General features: G+C 45.8%; 1 protein-coding gene across 4 annotated transcripts in view; it reads left to right on the top strand.

Moving 5' to 3' along the window:
* LOC143973897 (NACHT, LRR and PYD domains-containing protein 3-like) overlaps positions 1–27,453 on the top strand; it is a 140,785-nt gene that overhangs the window by 19,557 nt on the left and 93,775 nt on the right. For all 4 annotated transcript variants that reach the window (XM_077474779.1, XM_077474776.1, XM_077474778.1 and 1 more), the window contains exon 2: positions 5,931–5,998. In XM_077474779.1, the coding sequence (XP_077330905.1) occupies positions 5,962–5,998 (37 nt within the window). In that variant the 5' untranslated portion in view covers positions 5,931–5,961. The remainder of the gene's footprint in view (positions 1–5,930; positions 5,999–27,453) is intronic.

The following is a 27,453-nucleotide window of genomic DNA, read 5'->3' as shown; positions in this document are numbered from 1 at the left end:
CCAGCACCGAGATAGAGAGCACTGACACCAGCACTGAGATAGAGAGCACTGACACCAGCACTGCGATAGAGAGCACTGACACCAGCACCGCGATAGAGAGCACTGACACCAGCACCATGATAGAGAGCACTGACACCAGCACGGAGATAGAGAGCACTGACACCAGCACTGTGATAGAGAGCACTGACACCAGCACCGTGATAGAGAGCATTGACACCAGCACCGAGATAGAGAGCACTGGCACCAGCACCGTGATAGAGAGCACTGACACCAGCACCGAGATAGAGAGCACTGACACCAGCACCATAATAGAGAGCACTGGCACCAGCACCGTGATAGAGAGCACTGACACCAGCACCAAGATACAGAGCACTGACACCAGCACCGAGATAGAGAGCACTGACACCAGCACCGAGATAGAGAGAACTGACACCAGCACCGTGATACAGAGCACTGACACCAGCACTGTGATACAGAGCACTGACACCAGCACCGTGATAGAGAGCACTGACACAACACCAGCACAGTGATAGAGAGCACTGACACCAGTACCGAGATAGAGAGCACTGACACCAGCACCGAGATAGAGAGCACTGACACCACACCAGCACCGTGATAGAGAGCACTGACACCAGCACCGTGATAGAGAGCACTGAGACCACATCAGCACTGAGATAGAGAGCACTGAGACCACACCAGCACCGAGATAGAGAGTACTGAGACCACACCAGCACCGAGATAGAGCACTGACACCAGCATAGATAGATAGAGAACACTGACAGCAACACTGATACCAGCAACTCTCTGCGGGACCCAAAAATATGACACTGCTCAACCTCTTCAAACAGGAGGGTACGGGCATATAGTACATTGAGCTTTTTTTGTACAAGGAAGTGAGCCAAAGGTAGAAAAAAGGTCCGTGTGCTTGATTAAATAAATCATTTATAGAGTTATGAATATACATGGTCTACTGTTTAATTCCTCCGAGATCCATGCCTCATTCATTTTTATAAATATAAGGTAGTCAACACTGTCGTGAGCTAGGCGAGTGCGCTTATCGGTCATGATCCCCCCTGCTGCGCTGAACGTCCTTTCGGACTGGACACTGGACGAGGGGCAAGCCAACAGTTCCATTGCAAATTGGGCAAGCTCTGGCCAGAGGTCAAGCCTGCCCACCCAGTAGTCCAGGGGTTCATCACTCCTCAGAGCATCCACACTGGCCATTAACCTGATGTAGTCGGACACCTGTCAGTCTAGGCGTTCCCTTATGCTGGATCGGGATGACACCTGTCGATGGGTCGGCTGAAAGAATGACCTCATATCAGAAGTTACCAACACATCTTCAAACCGCCCTCTTCTTGCAGGTGCTGTTGGATTGGTACCCGCAACTCTTTCTCTGGGAGTGGGAATTCCTCCTCTGCCAGCGCAAAAGCAGAAGCAAAAGCAGAATGCAGCATTTCTCGAAGCAAGGCCTGGAAGTGCTCCATTTTGACAGCCCTCTGTGACAGTGGTAACATTTACGCCATTTTGTGTTTGTACCGGGGGTCTAAGTATGTTGCCACCCAGTACTAGTCCTTGACCTTTATGCTTTTTATACGGGGGTCCCTGTTAAAACACTGGAGCCCCCATTTGCACTAAACTGGAAGCGTGTGGTGGCTGACTCCTGCTCATCATCCAGGATAATGTCGTCCTCCTCGTTCTCCTCTCCTCATCCACGCACAACAACAGGGATCCCAGAAAAGTTTAAAGCATGCTGTTCTTGCTCCTCTTCATCCACCCGGCACCATCCTCCTCTGATTCCTCTTCAGACTCCTGTTGTTGACTTGTCTCAGATAGAGTAGCCACCCCTGGGAATTCATCCAGCATTGCGACTTCCTCATCTTCCTGCTCCTCCACGGCTTGATCAATGACACGACGCAAAGCACGCTCCATAAAGAAGGCATAAGGTACCATGTCACTGATTGTGCCATGGCTGCGGCTGACCAGTTTGATGATATCATCAAATGGCCACAGAAGTCTGCATGCGTCGTGCATGAGCAGCCACTGGTGCGGTGAAAAAAACCAAGCTCCCAGAACCTGTTCTGCCGCAGAGTTCGTACAGGTAGTCGTTAACTGCACACTTCTGCTGGAGCAGCCTATCAAGCATATAGAAGGTTGAGTTCCATCACGTCGGGCAATCGCAAATAAGACGTATGACCGGCAGATTGTGTCGCTGCTGAATGTCAGCAAGGCGAACCATGGGTTTGTAAGAACCTCTGAAATGGCCCGAGATTTTCCTTGCCTGTCGCAAGATGTCCTGGATCCCAGGATATTGGACAACAAATCACTGCACGACCAAGTTTAAGATGTGTGCCATGCATGGCATGTGTGTAATTTTGCCCTGTTTCAATGCGCTAAGCAGATTGGCACCGTTGTCACACACCACTTTACCAACTGTCAAATTGAGCGGTGTTAGCCACTGATCTGCCTGTGAACGCAAAGCTGAAAGGAGTGCAGGGCAAGTGTGGCTCTTGGCTTCCAAGCACAACAGACGCAGCACAGCATGGCAACGTTTCACTTGGCATGTCGAATAGGTTCTGGGGATCTTAGGCGGCGCAGCGGAAGAGACACTAGCAGCAGAAAAGGAGGAGTCAGCTGAGGAGGAGAGGGAGGAGGATGGAGTAGGAGGAGGAGAAGAAGAGGTAGACCTGCATGCAATCCGTGGCGGTAAAACCAAATCTACATGGGTGCCATGGGTTACATGCTTGACGGCCATCAGAAGGTTCACCCAGTGGGCAGTCAAAGTTATATACCTTCCCTGCCGTGTTTGCTAGACCACGTGTCTGTGGTCAGAAGTATCTTGGCACCGACACTGTGTGCCAGAAATACATTCACTTGCCGCTGAACATGGCCATATAGCTCTGGGATGCCCTTCTGTGAGAAATACTTCCTTCCTGGGACCTTCCATTGTGGTGTTCCAATGGCCACAAATTTTTGAAAGGCCTCCGAGTCCACCAGTCTATATGGCAGTAGTTGGCAGGCTATCAGTTCTGACAAGCCAGCCGTCAACCATTGGGCAAGAGGGTTATCCGGCGTCATAATTTTTTTACACTCGAACATTTGGCCCACGGCCAAACGTTTTTTCCAGAAAAACGTGAGGACGGCATGATGGAAGGTGGAGTGGAGGAGAGTTGTGAGGAGAGAGTAGAAGATGAGGCTGGACGGTGGGAGCCTGGAGTGTGGCTTTGTGGGTTCCATTGCTCCCACTGGGCTCGGTGATGGCAGCTCATGTGCCTTCTTAAGGCGGTTGTCCCTAGGTGAGTGTTGGGCTTACCACGACTTATGCGTTGACTGCAAAGATTGCAGATGGCAACACTATTGTCAGCAGCAGACACGTTAAAAAAAGCCCACACTGCAGAGCCATGTGGCGGCGTCCTGGGACCGCCAGATGTGACCATACATGGTTGATGCCTCGCTCCTGATACATTTGCAGTCTGCTTTGTCCCTCCTGTGCAATCTAAGTTCCGCCTGCTTCTCCTCCCTATCTGCTGGTCCATATCTCCCTCTGAACTCCCCTCCTCTTCCTCTCTTGTGGGCACCCACGTGACATCACTAGACACATCATCATCAATGTCACCTTCCCCACCTCTATAATTAGAGATCTCGGAGTAGGCAGCAACACCGGTGACCAACCTCCTCCTTGGGCTGATCTGGGTACTGTCGTCAGACTGCTGAGTGGCGGTTGTTGCTACCTTCTCTTCCTGATCCAATTGCAAGAATGGCTGGGCATCGGAAATGTCTTGTGATGGATCCAAAAATAATTCATCTGACTAAAGCGGAAGGTATATGGTGGTGGCGGTGTTGGTGGTAGTGTCTTTGGGGGTGCACACAGCAGAGAGTGAAGAAGAGGGTGCAGAAGAGTAAGGCTGAGTGCGTCCTTTGATGTAATCGCACGCACCTTCTGCAATTTGCCAATTTGGCTCAAGCCTGTTGCTCCTGCCCTATCCCTACCACCCCTTTCAGAAGGGCCTGCCTCTTCCTCTGCCTGTCATTTTTTAAATGACCCTGTGACAAAAATTTCTAGAGAAGTGCATGTATGTGGATGAAGGTACATAACACCCCGCTTCAATCTGTCATTTTTGGGGGCCACTGGTCTATCCCACCAGTTATAATACTTTTTTTAAAATTGTGTTTGTCACTCTTTGTAGTATCGCTGCAGAACCACTCAGCAGTCACAATGCTGCACAGTGGAAATGCACTATACTATGCTTTCTATATGTGCAAGTATTTTATACGTGTATTACACCCCTATATACTGCACACCAAATAGAACACCTTTACCTGTCCTTAAAAGGACCTTTGTAGACCTAATAGTAGCTAGTAGACAAGTGCATTTCGTTTAGTTCCGAATCGAAATTCGGACGAATTTTCATTATTCGAACATTCGGATGCATCCGAACTACCGAATTACAATGCTAACGAATTCAACTGAATTCGGACGAAATTCAAATCAAATTAGAAAAATGACCCGAATTTGGAGCCACATATCTCGGGGCCACTTGTAGCTAGAAACCCCAAATTTGGTATGCAAACACAGTAGAACTAGCACTCCAAATGTGGGGTTTCTAGCTCCAAATAACCCTGGGTTATGAGGCCCCAAATCGGGTCGCAAAATGTAAAGCACTTTTCTGCAGCAGAGAATGACATTTTGCGACCCGACTTTGGGGCCACATATCTTGGGATCACTTATAGCTAGAAACACCAAATTTGGTATGCAAACACAATAGAACTAGCACTACAATGTCTCCAAATTCTATCACCAAGTGACCCCGAGATACATGGCCCTACAGTCGGGTCACAAAATATTTTTCGAATGCGGTTGAAATAATTTCGAATCATGTTGAAATCATTTCGAATCCGGTAGAAATATTTTTGAATTTGGCTGAAATATTTTCGAATGCGACCAATTTTTCAAATTCGGTAGAAAACTAAACAAAATCTGAAAACAAATTTTATGAATATAACTAAACTAAATTAATTAATGAACTAATTAAAACGAAACAAAATTAAACAAATTTTTTCCTTTTGCACATGTCTAGTAGCTAGCTAGTAGCTAGTGAATTGCAGACTGTCCCTGCTCCAAAAACCAAACTGTCCCTCCCTACACTGAGAAACGACAGCTGCAGAATTGGTCAGCAGCACAGCATACTGTACACCTATAACAGGACCTTTGTGGACCTAGTAGCTAGTGATTTGCAGACTGTCCCTGCTCCAAACACCAGACTGTCCCTCAGCCCCTACACTGATAAAAGACAGCTGCAGAATCAGTCAGCACTCAGCAGTCAAGTATAATAGGCTTTCTATATTTGAAAGAAAGTATATTATACGTGTACAACCCTATATACTGTACACCTATACCAGTCCTTAAAAGGGCTTTTGTGGACCTAATAGCTAGTGATTTGTGTCACTACAGTCTGTCCCTGCTCCACACAGCAACCTCTCCCTAAACTGATAAAAGACAGAATGTAAAATGGCCGCCAGATCAGGTCTATTTATAAGGTAGGGGGAATGTCCAATTGTCCATGTGCTGAAATGTCTCAATTGGCTGTCCTGTACCCCACGATGGATGTGTCATCATGGGTCAAAGTTCTTTCACAATGTAAACCATATTTCCGCCGTGCGAACAGCGCCAGAAGTCCGCCGGTTTGGCGAATTGTGAACGCGCAAAATTCGCAGCGAACTGACCACCGGGCGAACCGCAAGGCCATCCCTAGTTCTGAATGACCCTCATAGTTTTATGGGTTGTAAATGACAGACCTTCATCCAATTCTGATCTTCTCTGATTGGACACCTAGGCAGCCAATCATTATCCACATAAGGGAAAAAATCCTTCTTATTGGTTACATTCATCTGACTACAATTGAGTTTATTATTGTTTGTACTCCTTCCAGGTGATGTCATCTCGGGTTATCTCCTGATGTCATGGGGAACTTATACTCCAAATTCTGCTGCTCACGAGGTATGACTGCTGATCCTGTCAATCCTTTACAATGTTTTACTCCATCTCACATCTCCAGAGATTGGAATTAGATGATAGGACATCTTATGTCTCCATAGTCTGGACATTTCCTGTAGACATCTGGTCAGTCCACCCATTAGAAGAGTTCAGGAGCTTTTCATCAAATCCACCATCACATTCCCATCTCTTCAGATTTTATTTATCATTGATGGAAATGATCTTCTGAGATGGTCCAGTGATCCATAATGACTGGAGGTCCCCAATTTTATGGCTATTTGTGTAGTGGTCGGAGGAATCCTTTGTCTATAATCCTAAGGAGAAAACAGCCCTGTGTCACATGACACATACTGCTGGGAGATTTGGGGGTAATTGGAGTTCTTAGTTAGCACTGATCAGACACATCATTATTCATGGGGGAATGTTATTTAAAGGTTTTATACATATATTGTTTTAGTTGGTTAGCACTCTCGCCTAGCAGTAAGAAGGGTCGCTGGTTCAAATCCCAACCACGATACTACCTGCCTGGAGTTTGCATGTTCTCCCTGTGCCCGCGTGGGTTTTCTCCGGGTACTCCGGTTTTCTCCCACACTCACACAAATTATATGGTTATTTGTGTAGTGGTCGGGGGAATTCTTTTTCTATAATCCTAAGGAGAAAACAGCCCCGTGTCACATGACACATACTGCTGGGAGATTTGGGGGTAATCAGAGTTCTTAGTTCACACTGATCAGACACATCATTATTCAGGGGGGAGGTTTTTAAATGAATTATAGTTTTTTAGTTTTACTATGAAACAATCAATAAACATGATGTTTAAAATGGTCACCCCTACATCTACATTACGAGGTCTATATATGAAAATATAAGCTATGAATTTGTATAATTTGCGCAGCCGTCAATAATTAATCCCCGTAATGTGTCTGATAGGTTTACTTCCTATGATCATCAGCTTCATCTTGTGGCCATGATACAGTATTTTCTTGAAATTCCTCAACAGTAAGATATGGCTTTATGGCCACTAGATGGAGCTGATGATTATAGAAAATAAACATATCAGACACATTATGGGGATTATTCACTAAGGTGATTTTTTTTTGTATAAATAGACACCTAGGTGTTTGCACTAGACAGGTGCGGTTCATTTCATTCTGAATCAAAATTTGAACACCACATTTTTATTATTCAGTAATCGGATGTATCTGAATTACCAAATTACAATGGTAACACATTTAAACAAATCTGAAATAATGAATCAAAATTCGGGCAAAATTTGATTAGAAAACAAACTCAAATCAAATTTAAAACAAATTTGAATGAAAATCAAATTATAAAAAAATAGAAATCAATTTTCTAAAAAGATTGCAATAAAATGGAATACAAAATCATAAAGCAATAGAGTAAAAATGAAAAAAAAATACTAAAGAATAGAATAGAATAGACTATGACTGTCTTCCAAAATTCAAATACAATAGATCAGAATAGAATTCAAAACAAAAACGTGTATGGGAACCCTGGGCCCGATACATTGGGGTTCTCCTTAAACCAGGACCCAATCATACACACTGATGACTTTCCAGAAGTTAGCCCCCTCACACCCTTGAGCTCTCCTTACCTCTATGACCCCCTCTTTCTCCCCCTCCTATCTCCACTCCTACCTTTCTATCTCTTGCTCTCTATTTATTTACTATCTCTGTTTCCACCCTTCCTTAAGGTGCCTGCTGGTGGGAAGGCTGGATGTGCAGGTAACAAAGATTACGCACTTGCTTATCACTGGCACATATTGTTAATGTGTGCCACATTTCATTTAGTCAGATGTCCTTCAGGCAGACCCAATTTTGTTCATGAGGACAATGTTCATACCAGGATCTCAAAAGAGGTTTTATCTTGTTTATTCATTTATATTTTTTTTATTTTTACTTTTTTCTTTAAATTGTTAAACCCGATTAGTGCACATTGAATTCCTAATTACCTGATGGCTGAGGGGGGCTTGAGGCCCTGACACAGTCTGAACCCATTTGGGGTGTCGAGGTTTCTGGTCCTCTGGTGGGTTATTAACTCAACTGTCTTTGTGCATTAATTCTCCTTAACCACTTCAGCCCTGGACCAATTTGCAGCCAAAGGACCAGGCCCTTTTTGCGATTCGGCACTGCGTCGCTTTAACTGACAATTGCGCGGTCGTGCGACGTGGCTCCCAAACAAAATTGGCGTCCTTTTTTTCCCACAAATAGAGCTTTCTTTTGGTGGTATTTGATCACCTCTGCGGTTTTTATTTTTTGCACTATAAACAAAAATAGAGCGACAATTTTGAAAAAAAGCAATATTTTTAACTTTTTGCTATAATAAATATCCCCATAAAATATATAAAAAAACGTTTTTTTCCCTCAGTTTAGGCCGATACGTATTCTTCTACATATTTTTTTTGTAAAAAAAATTGCAATTAGCGATTATTGATTGGTTTGCGCAAAAGTTATAGCATTTACAAAATAGGGGATAGTTTTATGGCATTTTTATTATTTTTTTTTTTACTAGTAATTAGGGATGAGCTTCGTGTTCGAGTCGAACACATGTTCGACTCGAACATCGGTCGTTCGTGCGTTCGCCGAATTCCGAACGTTTGGGCCGTTCGCGGCAAAATTCGTGTGGCCCACAATGCATTGCGATGGCGCAATGCATTGCTGTCTCACGATTGGCCAAGCATGCACTGTGACCCCGCATGCTTGGCCAATCGCAGCGCCAGTAGCGGGAAGAGCAATGGTTGGCCACAGGCATCCTGCCTGTGGCCAATCATAGCTCAGACAGTGTAGTGCACGCCCCACACTATATAAAGCTGCCTTTCAGGCGGCCTCGTGTAGTGTTTGTTAGCATCTGAAGCAGTGGGTGTTCTGTGTACCTTCAACACAGTTACACACCAATCGTTTTTGGCTGATTTACTATTTTGCTCTTGTGTAGTGGTTACTGTCTGTGCCCTGACCGCAGTATACACCACTATATTCACCTCACCTATATAGCTAGTGATCTACCTTTAATAATAGAGCTTGCAGTCAGTAGTGTTAGTGCGTGCTGTCTGCGTGCTCTGTACCCAGTACATACCACTATATACACCTACATAGCTGTTCTCTATTTGAGCCCGATTGTCATTTGCTGGAGTTATTGGAAGTTGTGTGTGCCTCCAGCACAGCACAGTATACAGCTGTATATACCCCTTTAACTCTGCTGTTTTCTTGTTATTGTCTGCGTGCCCTGACCACAGTATACACCGTGATATTCACCTCACCTATATAGCTAGTGGTCCATCTTTAACAATAGAGCTTGCAGTCAGCAGTGTCACTCAGGAGATAGTGCGTGCTGTGTGCCTGCTCTGTACCCAGTACATACCACTATTATCCACCTACATAGCTGTTCTCTATTTGGGCCCGATTGACATCTGCTGGAGTTATTGGAAGTTGTGTGTGCTTCCAGCACAGCACAGTATACATCTGTATATACCCCTTTAACTCTGCTGTTTTCTGGTTATTGTCTGCGTGCCCTGACCGCAGTATACACCGTGATATTCACCTCACCTATATAGCTAGTGGTCCATCTTTAACAATAGAGCTTGCAGTCAGCAGTGTCACTCAGGAGATAGTGCGTGCTGTGTGCCTGCTCTGTACCCAGTACATACCGCTATTATCCACCTACATAGCTGTTCTGTATTTGGGCCCGATTGGCATCTGCTGGAGTTATTGGAAGTTGTGTGTGCTTCCAGCACAGCACAGTATACATCTGTATATACCCCTTTAACTCTGCTGTTCTATAAAAAAGGCATCTGCAGGAGTTAGTGGGTGTTGTGTGCCTCCAGCACAATATAAACTACCCAACTAGTGTTTTACCCAACTCCCTTCAGGCCATTACCATGTCTGGAAGGCCAGCAAGGAGAGGCAGACAGGCGCGAGCCGATAAAAGAGGGCAAGCAGGCTCTGTGTCTAGAGACAACAGTGCTGGTCGGGGACGCGGTGCATTGTCATCAGCACGTGGCCATGGGACATGCTTGTCCTTCTTTTCTGCAGCTGGACATGTTGAACCGCAACATGCCAACGACTTGGTAGAGTGGATGACCAAGCCCTCTTCATCCTCCTCATCCTCTCTCACCCAGTCTCAGGGTAGTAGAAAAGCAGCTGCCAACACATCGTCGTCCCTCCTCTCAATGTCATCATCAGTGACTCCTTCCCTAGACCCACCACGTCCTCCTGAGGAGTCTCCTGAACTCTTTGAGCACAGTGTTGGGTACATGCTCCAGGAGGATGCCCAGTGTTTGGTGGGCTCTGATGATGACACTCAGCTAGAGGAAGGCAGTAGCGTGAGCACAGAGAGAGGGGATGCTCAAGAAGGGCAGCAATCTGGCAGTAATGTTCCACAAGCTGCAGCATACTGCCAGGTTTGCTACAGCGATGAAGAGGGAGGGGATGATGAGGGCACTGACTCCACGTGGGTGCCTGGAAGGAGGGAGGAGGAGGAGGAGGAGGAGGAGGCACATGTCCAACGAGGCAGGATGCCCTCCGGGGGCCAGCTTAGGGGCAGCACACCGACTGAATCACACCGCAGAGCTCCGCCTGCGCAGAGCGCTTCCTCTGCGCGTTATTCTAAAAGTTCTTTGGTGTGGGCCTTTTTTGAGACGAGTGCATCAGATCGCACCGCTGCTATTTGCAACATATGTCTCAAGCGTATCTCACGTGGCCAAAACATCAGCCGCTTGGGCACCACATGCTTGACCAGACATATGTTGACCTGCCATGCAGCTCGTTGGCAAGCATACCTCAAAGACCCACACCAAAGAACAAAGCGGACCTCTCCTTGCTCCTCATCAGCTGGCATCTCCAACCCCACTAGACCTTCAGTCCTCTCTGAAACCTGCTCTGAGAGGAATGAAGGTGTAGAATTAGGTGTGTCACAGCCAAGTGCTTCCGGGAACTCTGCTAGTGGTACATCCACGTCCGATTATAGCAGACAAATGTCCCTGCCCCAGCTGCTGGACCGGCGGAAGAAATTTACTCCCAGCCATCCACATGCCCAGCGGTTGAATGCTAGCTTGGCTAAATTGCTAGCACTTCAACTGCTGCCTTTTCAGTTGGTAGATTCGGCCCCCTTCCGTGAGTTTGTACAATGTGCGGTTCCTCAGTGGCAGGTCCCCAAACGCCACTTTTTCTCACGGAAGGCAATTCCGGCTCTCTACCGGCATGTGGAAGGCAATGTCCTTGCCTCGCTGGACAGGGCGGTCAGCGGTAAGGTGCATATTACCGCTGACTCATGGTCCAGCAGGCATGGACAGGGACGTTACCTGTCTTTCACGGCCCATTGGGTCACTCTTCTGGCTGCTGGGAAGGATGCAGGACAAGGTGCAGTAGTATTGGAGGTTGTTCCGCCACCACGCCTCCAAAATGCTACTATTGGTTGTGACACACCTCTCTCCTCCACCCCCTCCTCTTCTTCTTCCTCCACGGCCTCTTCCAGTGCTCTGTCCTCAGAACCAGCGGTGCTCCGTAGGCGTTGCAGGGGCTACGCAAGTACGCAGGCAAAACGATGCCATGCCGTGCTTGCGCTGGTTTGTTTGGGGGACAGGAGCCACACTGGGGCGGATGTTTTGTCAGCTCTGCAGGGGCAGGCCGAGAGGTGGTTGACGCCACGCCAGCGTAAGCCAGGAATGGTGGTTTGCGACAATGGCACCAACCTCCTCTCCGCCCTCCGACAGGGACAACTGACCCATGTGCCCTGTGTAGCTCACGTCCTTAACCTGGTGGTGCAGCGGTTCTTGGGCAGGTACCCCGGCTTACAGGATGTCCTGAAACAGGCCAGGAGAGTCTGTGTGCATTTCCGCCGATCATTTAATGCCTGTGCTCGGCTGGCTGAGCTCCAAAAGGAGTTGAACCTGCCCAAGAACCGCCTTATATGTGACATGCCCACCAGATGGAACTCAACATTGGCCATGCTGCAGCGGCTGCACACGCAGCAGAGGGCCATCAATGAGTACCTGTGCGACTACGGCACCAGGACAGGGTCAGGAGAGCTTGGTTTTTTCTCACCACGCCAGTGGGGCATGATCAGGGATGCATGCACTGTCCTGTCACCGTTTGAGGAGGCCACAAGGATGGTGAGCAGTGACAGTGCATGCATCAGTGACACTATACCTCTTGTCCACCTCTTGGAGCATACGCTGCGTGGAATAATGGACAGGGCACTTGAGGCAGAACAGAGGCAGGAAGAGGAGGACTTCCTTGCCTCTCAAGGCCCCCTTTATCCAGACAGTGTTCCTGCTGTGCCACCCATCACACAGGAAGAGGGTGAGGAGGAGGAAGAGGAGGAGGAGGATGATTGTGTCAGCATGGAGGTGGAGGCTGGCACTCAGCATCAGCAGCAGCAGTCTTATAGGGATGATTTACAGTCCCAAGAAACACGTGGACTTGTACGTGGCTGGGAGGAGGTAGCTGCGGATCATGTTGTCCTTAGTGACCCAGAGGACTCCGGACCGAATGCCTCAGCTAACCTACGCTGCATGGCCTCCCTGATCCTGCAAAGCCTGCGGAAGGATCCTCGTATTCTTCGGATCAAGGAGAGGGACCATTACTGGCTGGCCACTCTCCTTGATCCACGGTACAAGGGTAAGGTTGCCGACCTTATCTTGCCATCACAGAGGGAGCAGAGGATGAGACATCTCCGGGAGGCCTTGCAGAAAGCTCTGTGCAACGCGTTCCCAGAGACTGGGAGGTCACAAACTCCTGGTCCTGGACAACGTGTTGCTGAGGCATCAGTCAGAAGGAGCGGTGGAGAAGGTGGCCGTCTGACTGATGCGTTCAGACAATTTTTTAGTCCGCAGCCCCAAGGTATGATTGGTTCCAGCACCCATCGCCAGCGTCTAATTTACATGGTGCAGGAATACCTAGGGGCAAGGTCAGACTTGGACACCTTTCCCACTGAAAATCCTCTGGCTTACTGGGTCTTGAGGATGGATCACTGGCCAGAGCTTGCACAGTATGCAATTGAGCTACTGGCCTGTCCTGCATCCAGCGTTCTTTCGGAACGCACCTTCAGTGCTGCTGGTGGCTTCGTTACCGATCACAGGGTGCGCCTGTCCACCGAATCAGTTGATCGACTGACCTTCATCAAGATGAATCAGTCTTGGATCACCCACAGCTACCAAGCACCTGAAGCTGATGTAACCGAATAATTTTTTTTTAAATACCACATCCCTTCAAGACTGCCTATGCTGATGCTGAGTGACTGTCCTGTTATGTTGATTGTCTATCCTCTTCCTCCTCCGCTGATATGTTGGAAGAACATTTTTGGTTCTGGGTGATGCCAGCAGCCCAATTTTTCTGCCCCTGTTTAACAGGGGCGTTTAAGTACAATTTTTGATGCAATGCTTTGCAGCAGGGCTAATTCCTGCAAAAAAACTAGAGTATATGGCAGAGGTTGCAGTGTGATGGCACCAGTGCCTAAGGCCCAATTTTTCTGCCCCTGTTTAACAGGGGCATTTAAGTACAATTTTTGATGCAATGCTTTGCAGCAGGGCAAATTCCTGCAAAAAAACTAGAGTATATGGCAGAGGTTGGAGTGTGATGGCACCAGTGCCTAAGGCCCAATTTTTCTGCCCCTGTTTAACAGGGGCGTTTAAGTACAATTTTTGATGCAATGCTTTGCAGCAGGGCTAATTCCTGCAAAAAAACTAGAGTGTATGGCAGAGGTTGCAGTGTGATGGCACCAGTGCCTAAGGCCCAATTTTTCTGCCCCTGTTTAACAGGGGCGTTTAAGTACAATTTTTGATGCAATGCTTTGCAGCAGGGCTAATTCCTGCAAAAAAACTAGAGTATATGGCAGAGGTTGCAGTGTGATGGCACCAGTGCCTAAGGCCCAATTTTTCTGCCCCTGTTTAACAGGGGCGTTTAAGTAAAATTTTTGATGCAATGCTTTGCAGCAGGACTAATTCCTGCAATAAAACTAGAGTGTATGGCAGAGGTTGCAGTGTGATGGCACCAGTGCCTAAGGCCCAATTTTTCTGCCCCTGTTTAACAGGGGCGTTTAAGTAAAATTTTTGATGCAATGCTTTGCAGCAGGACTAATTCCTGCAATAAAAGGCATGGTTGCAGTATGGCAGAGGTTGCAGTGTGATGGCACCAGTGCCTAAGGCCCAATTTTTCTGCCCCTGTTTAACAGGGACATGTAATTACAATTCTTGTTATAATATTTCACAGGAGGGCCCCTTCCTGTGCCCACCCAGAGTAACTGTGAGGACTTATAGTGTTGTGGCACCAGCACCACAACCACCAAAGGTCAATTTTTCTACCACTGTTCAACAATGGCATGTAATTACAATTCTTGATATAATCGTTCACAGCAGGGCGCTCCAGCGGCCACCAAGAGTCACTTTGAGGGCTTACAATGTTGTTGCAAAACCAACACCTTGTTCCGCCATTTCTGCATAGCATATAGGGCAAGCCCCTACTTTCAAACATCCAATTTACAAACATCTCCTACTTGCAAACGGAAGGAGACAACAGCAAGTGAGATGAAAAAAGATGGACGACAAAACAAATTATACAGGGGTGATAACCCTTCCCTATGTTTTCCAAAAAGCTTAAAGATATTTTTTTTGACTGGAGCTACACTTTAAAAATGTACCGGTTGAAAATGACAAACAGATTCAACTTAACACAACAAACCTACACAGTCCCTGTCTTGTTTGCACCGCCTGTATACTGCTGTTCTGAGTATATAGGGCCTGGGGGCCACACGCATTTCCTTTTTTTAATATGGGTACGGGGTTCCCCTTAATATGCGTACAAGACCCAAATAGGCTGGTAATGGGCAGGGAGGGCTACCCATGCCATTTTTCTGAATGATTTTCAACCATATTGCAGGAACCAGATATAACATTAAAACCGCAAGCAGTTTTAAATGGTGTTATTTCCGTTTAATGTCATTTTGTGCAGGGACTGTTCTAAACACGGGAAACACATGGCACTTCACAGGCATACTATAGACACCCCCCAGGCACCATATTTAAAGGAATATTTCACTTTTTTTTTTCACTTTAATCGTCATTAAAATCAGTGCTCCCGCCAAAACGGTAGTTTTTAAAACTTTTTTTTGCAGTGACCCATGTCCCCTGAGGCAGGAGGCAGATCGCCAAACCCTTTTTAGCACACTATCTTGCATATTAGCCGTTAAAATTAGCACTTTCCAATTCGAACGTTCGAGTCCCATAGACTTCAATGGGGTTCTAACGTTCGTGCCGAACGCGGGGGTCGTTCGCAAGTTCTGGTGCGAACCGAACCGGGGGGTGTTCGGCTCATCCCTACTAGTAATGGCAGCAATCAGCAATTTTTATTGTGACTGTGACATTATGGTGGACACATCAGACATTTTTGACACATTTATGGGACCATTGTCATTTATACAACAATCAGTGCTATTTAAATGCACTGATTCCTGTGTAAATGACAATGGCAGTGAAGGAGTTAACCACTAGGGGAAGTGTAGGTGTTATGTATGACGTTATGTTTATTTTTTATTGTAGAGGGTGTGGCCTGGCATGTGACATCACTGATCGTCTTTCCCTATAAAAGGGAACAGACGATCTGTGACAGGCTCAGTAGGAAGCACGGGGAGAGGTTTGTTTACACAGACCTCTCCCCGTTCTTCAGCTCTGTGACCTGATCGCAGGACACCAGCAGAACCGATTGGGTCCGCTGGTCCTGCGGCCACGGTCACAGAGCTCAGGACCGGGTCAGGAACGTGGCACTGGCGGCACACTCCTAACCCACGGCTGGGCACTTAAAAAGCAACATACAGGTACGTGCTTGTGCCCAGCCATGCCATTCTGCTGACGTATATGTGCAGGAGGCGGTCCTTAACCAATTAATGTTCATAACTCCCTCAATGATATCTTCTGATTTCACAGTTGATATGTCCAAGTGCTTTTTATTCCCAGTAATTTATCTGGATAACCGTTGTTAATATGTATGTTAATATTTACCCTTTTCAGACTCCCCTGCGAGGGAGAACTTTTGTTACAACAATTTTTATCATTCAATAAAAATTTTAAAAAACTTAAAAAAAAAGAATCCAAAACAATGGAATCCAAAATAACAGAATAGAAAAGAAAATAATGGAATAGAATAGAATAAAATATAAGGAATATAACCACCTTCAGCAATTAAAATTTTCAAAAATGTGCGATAAAAATAGTAAAAAAAAAAAAAGTGTGGGGTTCCCCCAAAATCCAGGCTAGACCCTTATCCAAGCATGCAGCCTGGCAGATCAGGAAAGAGGGGGCGCTTGGTCGCCTCCCCCAAATAATACCAGACCACGTCACATGCCCTCAACATGGGGGAGATGGGTGCTTTGGGGCAGGGGGGCTCTGTATCCACCACAAAGCACCTTCTCCCCATGTTGATGGGGACAAGGGTCTCTTCCTGACAACCCTGGGCTGTGGTTGTTGGGGTCTGTGAGAAAAGGGCTTATTGAATCCTGGCAGCCCTCTTTAACAAGGGGGGGCCCCCCAGATCCCACCCCCCATGTAAATGAGTATTGGGTACATTGTACCCTTACCCATTCACCAAAAATGTGTCAAAAAGTCATAAAAATAAAGAGACAGGTTTTTGATAATTCCTTTATTAAAAAATAAAAAAATTGTGTCCCCTGATGTAAATCCATCATCAATCACATCACCCCTGACCCGAAAAAAACAAAAACACTCCACCCACCGTGAAGGCAACACACTGAAAGGCTGGCTTGCCGTTTGATATTTCTTATATAGGCGATATCACCTGGTGCCACCACCCCCCTTGTGACATCACCAACCAGTGCATGCTGTGTCAGTGATGTTGCATAGGGACGGTGCCACCTGCTGACGTTGCCAGATGGCCCCGCCGATATCTACAGAGAGTATGCCTTCAGGACGGGCAGAGAGATTTTTTCTTTTTTAGGTCGGCAGTGCAGTGGGTGGCATGATTGACTATGGATTTACATCGGGGAAATTATTTTTTTTTAATAAAGGAATTGTCAAAAAAGATCTCTGTGTTTTTATTACTTCTTGACAATTTTTTGGTGAATGCGTAGGATAGTACCCCATACTCATTCACATGGGGGGCTGGGATCCTGCCCACAGCCCCCCATAATCACAGCCCAGGTTTGTAGGGAAGAGACCCTTGCCCCCATCAACAGACCCTGCTACCCCAAAGCACCCCATATTAAAGGCACGTGGCCTTGAATGGTTCGGGGGCACTTGCTCATCTCCTCCTTTCCTGACCTGCCAGGCTGCATGCTCAGATAAGGGTCTGCTATGGATTTTGGAGGAGACTCCACACCCAAAAATTTTGGCATGGGGTTCCCCTTAAAATCCATACCAGATCCTTTGGTCTGGTATGGACTAAGGAGGGGGGCCCCATGCTGTTTTTTTTTTCTTTCTTTTTTTCAACCACTTGCCCACTGGGCACTTAAACCATCAGACCAGGAATGGACTGGCCATCGGGACTACCGGGAGTTTCCCGGTGGGCTGATGGCTCAGTGGGTCAGTTTACAGTGACAGCCCTAGTCTCTGCGCTCCGCTGCTTATGAGAGTATAAGTGAGGACCTGCTCTGCTCCTCCCACACATCCACAGCCAATCAGCAGGTAGTGTAACCCTCCCCAGCCTGCCACATGAATACACAGGTGCTGGAGCGGGGCTGAATGGGGGCACGAGAAAGGAGAAACACACAGTATCTGAAGCCGATGAGATACAAGAAGGTATGACCACAGCTGCAGCATAACCAGTCCTGCAGCACACAGAGCACTAGCTGAATGGGAACACGATGGTGGAACTCGGGAGCAATGTCACATGTACACTGGCTGCAGTGTCTTCCAGAAATATATGCCTTCAGGCAGTGTGCAGGTTACTGATCTGTCCTCTCTTCTCCCTCTTGTCTTGCTCTGTACTTTTTTTTAATATCTGTCTTTCCTGCACACTGATGAGATCTGCTCAGCATTCTCTGTCCAGTGACAGTGTGACACGTGGCTGGCTGTTGACCATTTCCGCTTCTTTTCAGTTATTTAGTCAGTGCTCTGTGTGTGCTGCATGGTCTGTGATGTTTTTTGGAAGGATTTACTGCTAGTTCAGGCTAGAAGATTCACAGACCCCTTAACTGTCTATTGTCCTCCACTAATCCTGACCAGTTCACTGTTTGTAAGACAGTTTGTATTTTGGAAATTGGATGGGCTGCTGTCTTCTGTCACATGGATGTACTTTCAAAGGAAGATTACTGACTTGATCTTGCAGAGCTGGTTTAAACAGAGTGGAGCAACCCTGTGATACATTACACTTTTACACCGGGTTCAGCCATAAGTGCAGTTTCTGACTATCTCCTGTATTATGTCTGCAGTCTCTGACGATCTCCTTTTCTATGTCTGCAGTCTCTAACCCTCTCTTGTATCATGTCTGCCGTCTCTAATCATCTCCTGTATCATGTCTGCAGTCTCTGACCTACTCATGTATCATGTCTGCAATTTGACCATCTCCTGTATCATGTCTGCAGTCTCTGACCATCTCATGTATCATGTCTGCAGTCTGACCATCTCATGTATCATGTCTGCAGTCTCTGACCATCTCATGTATCATGTCTGCAGTCTCTGACCATCTCATGTATCATGTCTGCAGTCTGACCATCTCATGTATCATGTCTGCAGTCTCTGACCATCTCATGTATCATGTCTGCAGTCTCTGAAAATCTCCTGCAGTATATCTACAGTATCTGATCATCTCCTGTAGTATGTGTTCAGTCTCTGACCCTCTCCTGTACTATGTTTGCAGTCTATGACCATCTCCTGTACCATGTCCCCAGTCTCTGACCATCTCCTGTACTATGTCTGCAGTCTCTGATCATCTCCTGTAGTATGTCTTCAGTCCCTGATCATCTCCTGTACTATGTCTGCAGTCTCTGACCATCTCCTGTACTATGTCTGCAGTCTCTGACCATCTCCTGTACTATGTCTCCAGTCTCTGACCATCTCCTGTACCATGTCTGCAGTCTCTGACCATCTCCTGTACTATGTCTACAGTCTCTGATCATCTCCTGAACTATGTCTGCAGTCTCTGACCATCTCCTGTGCCATGTCCCCAGTCTCTGACCATCTCCTGTATCATGTCTGCAATTTGACCATCTCATGTATCATGTCTGCAGTCTCTGACCATCTCATGTATCATGCCTGCACTCTGACCATCTCCTGTACCATGTCTGCAGTCTCTGCACTCTGACAATCTCCTGTACCATCTCCTGTACTATGTCTGCAGTCTCTGACCATCTCCTGTGCCATGTCCCCAGTCTCTGACCATCTCCTGTACCATGTCTGCAGTCTCTGACCATCTCCTGTACCATGTCCCCAGTCTCTGACCATCTCCAGTACTATGTCTGCAGTCTCTGATCATCTCCTTTTAATTAAGAAAAAGGAAAAAATAAAAAGAAAAGCAGATATGTCCACAAATAAAGGGTTAAATTAATTCTACCCCTATTGAATCGTTATTTAAGGTATTGGCGCCGTAACCGAATAGCATATACAAAAAGGGGGGGGGGATGCAGTTCGATTAGCACGAGCTGCAAAGAGAGGTTACTTTGGGCACCAAAAATATTTTTTCAGAGATAAGGTTAATTTATACAGAAATGTATCATTTATTTTGAATTTTAAATAACATAATTAACCATAATTAAATCATTACAAAACCAAGACAGTTGGGGGGGCGTGGCGACCGAGCTCCAAGATGGACGCCTGAGCTAAGAGCTCCGCTCGGCCACCGGAGAGAACTACCCTGTCGCAACTCCATCGGTGACATATACCTGCATAAAACTATCTGAGACGTAGCGCAGACACCGCTGCTTCCACTAAATATGCCCAAAAATAAGAAGAATCCACAGACGCCGCGGAAACTCCCGAACTTCTTCGGAGCTCGCGGGACCACACAAAATGGCGCCAGATTGCGTGAGACTGAGCATCCGGAGAAGGCCTTACAACAGCATCACCTCCGGACGACTTCCCTCAGCGGATCCTCCTCGGGGACTGATAGCCCGACAACTAGAAGCCCAGCCAAGCAAAGGCAGAGGATCTCTTCTCCGGACGCAAACCGAGCGGATCACGACATGGAGGTAAGCGGATCCGCTCCTATAGGCCATGCTCCACATCCAACGGCCTCCGACCCAATTGTGGCCTACCCCACCTCCGATTGACCGGTCTCAGATACGGTCCTTAAGGAGATGTTGCTATCCCCCAAAGCCTCCATACAAGCTGACCTCACTGTGGAAGTCACTAACTGCCACAAAGAAGTATTGGCCCTGGGCAACAGAGTGGATCAAGTGGAACGCAGCATGGGGGAATGCACTACCTCCTTCAATGCTTTAGTAGAGGCCCACAAGTCCCATGATGAAGAGATAGCATGGCTAAAGAGTAAGGTAGCAGACCTCGAGGACCGCTCTAGGAGGTGCAATATTAAGATCGGAGGTGTTCCTGAAGCTGTACCTCCAAACCAATTGCTGCAGTATGTACACACGCTATTCTCCACCATTATCCCTACATTATCTTCTCAAGAACTGACCATTGACAGGATTCATAGAATCCCCAAGCCAGCATTCCTTCCTGAAGGCGCCCCTCGGGATGTTTTGCTCAAGATGCATTACTATCATATCAAGGAGCAAATTATGACTGCGTTTCGTACACGAGGCAGCAACCTCTCTCAATATGCAGAATTGATCCTCCTCCCTGACCTGTCAAGGCATACCCTTCAATTGCGCCAAAACATGGCGACCATCACGAAGGCCTTGCGCAATCACAATATACCGCACAAGTGGCGTTACCTGGCAAAGTTGTCCATCTCACACGATGGTACCACGCACACAATTGTCACTTTAGCTGAAGGTATCGCACTCTTGCGACAATGGGGCATACTTCCACAACAAAGCCCTCTGGAACCACCCGCTACACAACTACGCTCCATTCCAGATGAGTGGCAAGTAGTTTCACGCAGACGGGCCCCCAAAAATGTCACTGATGGAAGTACATGATCATACACCGCTAACCAATCTGTTCTCTCCTTGGACACAAGGGCTTCTTCATCTTTCCTTGTTCTTACCCCTGACATTTGTCATTTATGCAGCTTTGTCTGCATCTGGATCGCTTTCATGATTCTATTTTTATTATTCTGTATGTTATTGTTTATTTTTGTGGTTACACCTTCTGTTTCAATAGCACCGGACCTACACATTATGGACCATCACCTCCTGCCCTACTGCATATCCAGCTACCATGGCAGTACATCTTATACCGCCCTCGTGGAGATCAGTTGACCCTGACAACTCTCAGAGAACACTGTAAGTACGCTTACAAGCTTTCTCCTACCTGAAAAATGACTATTACACTTGTTTCCATTAATGCCAGAGGCCTCAACCACCCCGTTAAACGCCACTCGCTGTGGACCGAAGCCCAGAAACTAAAGGCGGATATCATATGTGTGCAGGAAACCCATTTCCAAAAGGACAACCATCCCAAATGCGCACACAAGAATTACCCACATATGTTTATAGCACCTACTCCGAATAAAAAAAGCGGAGGTGTTCTCCTTGCCGTCCGTGACACGGTCTCCTTCCACCTCAAGAACTCCATCGCAGCCGACAACGGTCGTTATATCATTGTTCAGGGTGATATCAATTCTAAACCTTACACCATTGTATCCATATATGCCCCAAACACCCGACAGGTCAGGTTTTTGAATAGACTACTCCATAAAGTACACTCTATCCAATACGGTAGTCTCATTATTGGTGGCGATTTCAACCTCATTGTCCATCCACAACTTGACACTTCTAATGTCACCCGCAGTAGTAATACCTACCTTAATAAGGTCCTACACTCAGAGAAACTGTACGACGCATGGAGATGTACGCATGGCAACGAGAAAGACTTTACCTTCTTCTCCCATAGACATGGTTCTTACTCCAGAATAGACTTATTTTTAACAGATCAATGGACTCTACAAAATGTATCATCCTCTAAGATTTATGACATTACGTGGACGGACCACGCTGCCATATCACTTTCTATGCATGAGAAGGGTTTCTCCCCCTCTTCACTCATCCAGCGCTGCAGTGTTAGATTGCTACAAGACCCCAGTACTAGGGAACTGATCTCTCAAAACCTACAAACATACGTCCGACAAAATGAACACTCAGTAGAGAGTCCTTTTACGCTCTGGAATGCCCATAAAGCGTTTATCAGAGGCATCCTTATCCAGCTAGGAGCTAGAGCTAAAAAGAAGTATACAGCAACCATAGACTCCATAACTTCCGACATCCACAACCTAGAAGCCCTTAATAAGTCATCTCCCTCCCACCAGCTGACTACTCAACTAACTTCACTTAGAGAAAAATTAAGAGATCACCTGGCCCAAAATTATGATTTTTACCTTCGTCGCTTGCAGCTGCGTACCTACACCAGTGCAAGTAGAGCAGGCAAATACCTCGCCAATAGGATCAGAGCAATACGCACCAAAACTAGGATTTCCCATTTGATACACCCTACATCCCATCACAAAATCATTAATCCTCAGGACATCGCGAACCACTTTGCACAATACTACAGTGAGCTTTATAACCTCAACACTGACCCCCACACTACTCAACCCACTGTTCCTAAGATACAGCATTTCTTCAAAGATTTGGATCTCCCTAGGCTCTCCGAAACTCAGCTTGAATTGCTGAATTCACCCTTCACAATTCATGAGATAACATCAGTTATCACCTCACTTCCCCATGGGAAATCCCCCGGTCCTGATGGACTAAACAATGAGTATTTCAAAACATTTTCCACTATTCTCTCCCCATATCTCCAAAAAATGTTCACACAAGCAGCAGACTCAGCGTCCTTTCCTTGTGAAATGTTAAAAGCCTACGTGACCACCATACCCAAATCTGGTAAAGATCCCACTACCCCTAGTAATTTTAACCTATTTCCCTCCTAAACACGGATAAAAAGATTTACGCCAAACTTATCGCCCTTAGACTAGCAGAGTTTATGCCATCCTTAATTAAAAGCGACCAGATGGGCTTCATCAGGGGGAGACAAACTTCTGATGCTACAAGACGTATTATCAATATTGTTCATTATGCTAACATATCTAAAATGCCTTCTCTGCTGCTCTCCATAGATGCAGAGAAGGCGTTTGATAGGGTAGAATGGTGTTACATGAAAGAAGTCCTCCAGAGATTTGGCTTCCACAGTCTTATCTCCAACGCAATGTTAGCTTTATATTCCAGTCCATCTGCCCAAGTCTTGACAGCTGGTATGCTCTCCACACCCTTCCCTATCTCTAATGGCACCCGTCAGGGGTGTCCGTTATCCCCAACTATTTTTAACCTTATGATTGAACCCCTGGCGGAGGCCATTAGATCCCAGGTCAATATTACTGGACACGTGTTAGGATCCCGTAACCACGTTATCAACTTATTCGGAGATGACGTTGTCCTGATGCTGACAAACCCATCCCGGTCTCTCCCCTTAGTTCATGAAACTTTGAAAAACTTTGGTGAGATATCGTACTACAAAGTTAATTTTGCTAAATCCTTGATTTTAGATTTAGGAATTGACAAACGTATCAGACTCCAACTTCAAAATACCCTCCCATATAAATGGAAGGATGATAGCATACCCTACTTAGGTATGAGAATCACCAACTCCACAAAAACCCTGGTCTCTACCAACATTAAACCACTGCTTCTAAAGATAGACGAAACGCTTAAATGCATAGCCAAGACTGAACTGTCCTGGATGGGTAGATTGGCAGCGTGTAAGATGTTGGTTCTCCCTCTCATATTGTATACGTTCAGATCCATACCTTTACCTATCCCGACCCATTTCCTTAAGACCTTGTCTACCACTCTGTGGAAATTCTTGTGGAATGGGAAAAAAGCTTGTTGCTCTCCTAGCAACCTGAGTAGCCGAGTAGGTGGAGTGGGACTAATTGACGTTTCTGATTACTTGTGGGCATCTAGACTAGACCAACTCCAACACTGGTTCAAAACTGTAGATATACTGCTTTGGGTTGAGTTGGAAAAACATATGGCCCCAATGCCAGATCTAGTAGCACTACTCGTGAGTGATGTCTGGAAGCCCTGGGCTCTCCACTCCATCGCCCCCACCCTCCAAGCCTCCCTACAAGCATGGAGGTTCTTCTTACATCATGCCCATACATCTCAAAAGGCTGTGGACTACAAATTTCCACTTACCCTACTCGAAACTAGAATTCCTATGCTGTCCCTAAGGCAGTTCCCCAACCATGGTATCCATACCATCCAGGACCTACTGTCTAATGGTACAGCTCTCACCAGCGCACAGATCATGGCTCAATATGATCTTCCCAACAAATACCAATTTGCGTGCATCCAGGTGGCACACTTTCTAAAACACAACCCTCCCCCCACGCTAACATTGCCATCCAGTGCATGGAACTTCTTCACTCGCGAGCACCCCACAAGGAAAGACATCTCGCTTTTCTACTCCCTCCTACAGGATAAACAATCCTTTGTAAAGACAAAATCGATTAATAAATGGGAGGCAGATTTAGGGAAAACATTCACGGATGACCAGTGGACAACTGCATTCCGAGAAATCCAAAAAGCCTCACACTCTATTAATCACTGGGCAATGACCATTAGAATCATCAATAGATGGCAATACACACCGTGTAGACTGGCAACATTTTCCCCATCTGCCCCGAGTGCATGTTGGAGAAACTGTGGACAACCAGGACACCTACTGCATATGTTTTGGGAGTGCCCCAATCTGGTTAGCTACTGGAACCAAGTGTTCCAACTAATAACATCACTCACGGGTGTCATCACTCATCCCAATCCATCCCTAGCGATCCTGCATATAGGTATTGAACAATTTCCACATGACATGAGGATTGTTATCTCCAACATCCTTCTTTCTGCTAGATCCCTGACATTACAACACTGGAAAACTGCCATGACGGTAAACATCTCTGACCTGACCAGAAGAGTAAACCAACACCATACTGTAGAGCGTGTACTAGCCATGAATGCACTGAAGTGCGGTCTATTTGATACGCAATGGAAAATCTGGACCACCAAATATAAGAAATCTGTGACCTAGATCTTAGTCCTGATAAGAAAAGTTCTGTGTAGTAACCAGTACTTGCATTGTTGTTTGTGTAACCACCTATTTTCTTCCTCGTTTTTTTTTTTTTTTTCTCTTTCTCTCCCCTCTTCCCTTTCTGAATTGCATCGACTATTGATTACTTTTGTAAAATCAACATGTCATGTAACACCTACCTTTGTATCACCTTTGCAAAACAATAAAAATCTATTGAAATAAAAAAAAAAAAGTTCTAAATCACTGCATTTGTAAATTTCAAAAGCCAGTATAAAGGAATTGTAGTGGTAAAAAAAAAAAAAAAAACAGTTCATGAAGAATGTGCTTATTCCAAATAGAAAAAACATATATCATGTGAAACAGACCACAGACAAAACATAAATGACACACACAACAAACACCAAAAATGACGCTGGTCTGGACCAAATGCTGCTGATTGCCGTGAATAATTATAATGAACCAATTAGACCTGTAGAAATGCTCACAATGTCAATTAGTAAATTTATCAGGCAATAAACAGCAAGTTAGAGAAGGAGACTAATGTAAAATTGCAGCTATTACTATCAGCCTGGTTATCAAAAATATTTGCAACAGAGTGTTCATTCAATAATTATAAATATAAGTTTCATTCTCCTATGACAGTGCAGACTGTTTCTAAAAATTGTCGGCTTGGATTAGGCTAATTCACTTTATAGTATAAAAGTTATTTCCTTCAAAGACAGCTATTAATTTCCGGAGGCCACAGAAAGCTAATATATGGCAATACAGCCAATAAGCGGCCAAGTGTCACCTCCAAAAATAAAGACGGGTCTCAAAAATCCAAAACCGCTAAAAACATTGCAGGAACGCACGTACACTAGGAGTCAAAAAAGAGTTTGATAGATCAGACATCAACACTCACAAAATTAGACATGATGGATAAAAAGATAATTAACCTTACAGATCTAAAATTGTCAACTGATCACATTACCTTACTTCAAAAGGGAATGACCTTTTCCCCAGTGTCAAACATGGACGAATTCACTGTCTATAAGGATGTCACCTTATTCCTACGTAAAGTATTTTTTTGTTCTCTCTATGCAGTAGATCCAGAGGTAAAGACTCATTCACTTGATGCAGAAGATCAGAAAGCTTTGGCAATATTAAATTCCCTACTTGAGGAAAGCGAGGGCCCGGCTGAGCAACCAGTTTCTATAAAAAGACCAGCAAATCTATCTATACGGTCTCAAAAAATGCCACCATTATCCAGAAATAAGTGGTTGACCCTTTTTCTGGACATGGTACAGACTGATTGAGAGAAAATTGACTGGTCGCACCGATCCCCTGACAATCTTTCAGTGGGTGAACGGCAGGCCCTTTGTGATCTGAAAAGTAGACGGAATATCGGAATAAAAAAGTGTTAAGGGTGATAAGGGTGGTAATGTTGTTCTTTTAAGTCAACAACAATATGAAAGAGAAGTTAAATGTCTTCTTGGTGATAGCATGACATATTTGAAATTGGATGCCAACCCCTTTCCTAAACTGGTTGAGGAACTAAATCGAAAGTTGATGTTTGCCAGGGATGAGGGACTATTATCGGATCACGAATTCAGACACTTGCAAGTTTGTGAGTACAATATACCGACCTTTTATATTATTCCAAAAGTTCCCAAAGATCTAAAAAATCCCCCAGGCAGACCCATAGTTTCCACCTGTGGAGGTCCTCTCGAAAGGGTCGGTCGTTATTTGGACTCACTTCTGCAGAATTCAGTCAAGAAATTGCGATCCTTCGTACAGGACACTAGACATGTGTTAGCAGAAATTGAGTCCTTGGAGGTCTATAGCCAACCAGATGAGTTGTGGCTGGTAGGTATAGACGTTGAATCTTTATATACCTCGATCCCCCACAAAGTAGGCATACAGGCAGTATCATGTTCCCTGGATAGGGTTTACCCAGAATCAGGACCACAAAATGAATTTCTTACGGAGTTGTTAGAATTAGCCTTGACAAACAACTTTTTCCAGTTCCTGGCTACATTCCTTAACCAGATTAGAGGTACCTCGATGGGGGCGGCATGGGCTTCGTCCTATGCGTGCCTCCATCTTGGTATATGGGAAGAAGAAGACGTCTATGCATCCTTGTTGTACCGCGACCACACTCAGTTGTGGTTGCGGTACATTGATGATGTATTGGTGATCTAGAGGGGCCCCTTAGAACAGTTACATCAATTTATGAGAGAATTGAATTCAAATCAACGTAATATACATTTAACTTACTCCTATGATCAGGAGAAGTTGTCTTTTTTGGACCTTC

This window comes from Lithobates pipiens, unplaced genomic scaffold (genome assembly GCF_037356315.1).
Source record: "Lithobates pipiens isolate NorthernLeopardFrog02 unplaced genomic scaffold, aLitPip1_a1.2 Scaffold_13, whole genome shotgun sequence".
Classification (NCBI taxonomy): domain Eukaryota; kingdom Metazoa; phylum Chordata; class Amphibia; order Anura; family Ranidae; genus Lithobates; species Lithobates pipiens.
The sequence above is the reverse complement of the archived record's forward strand: the minus strand, read 5'-3'. Positions and strand labels throughout refer to the sequence as shown.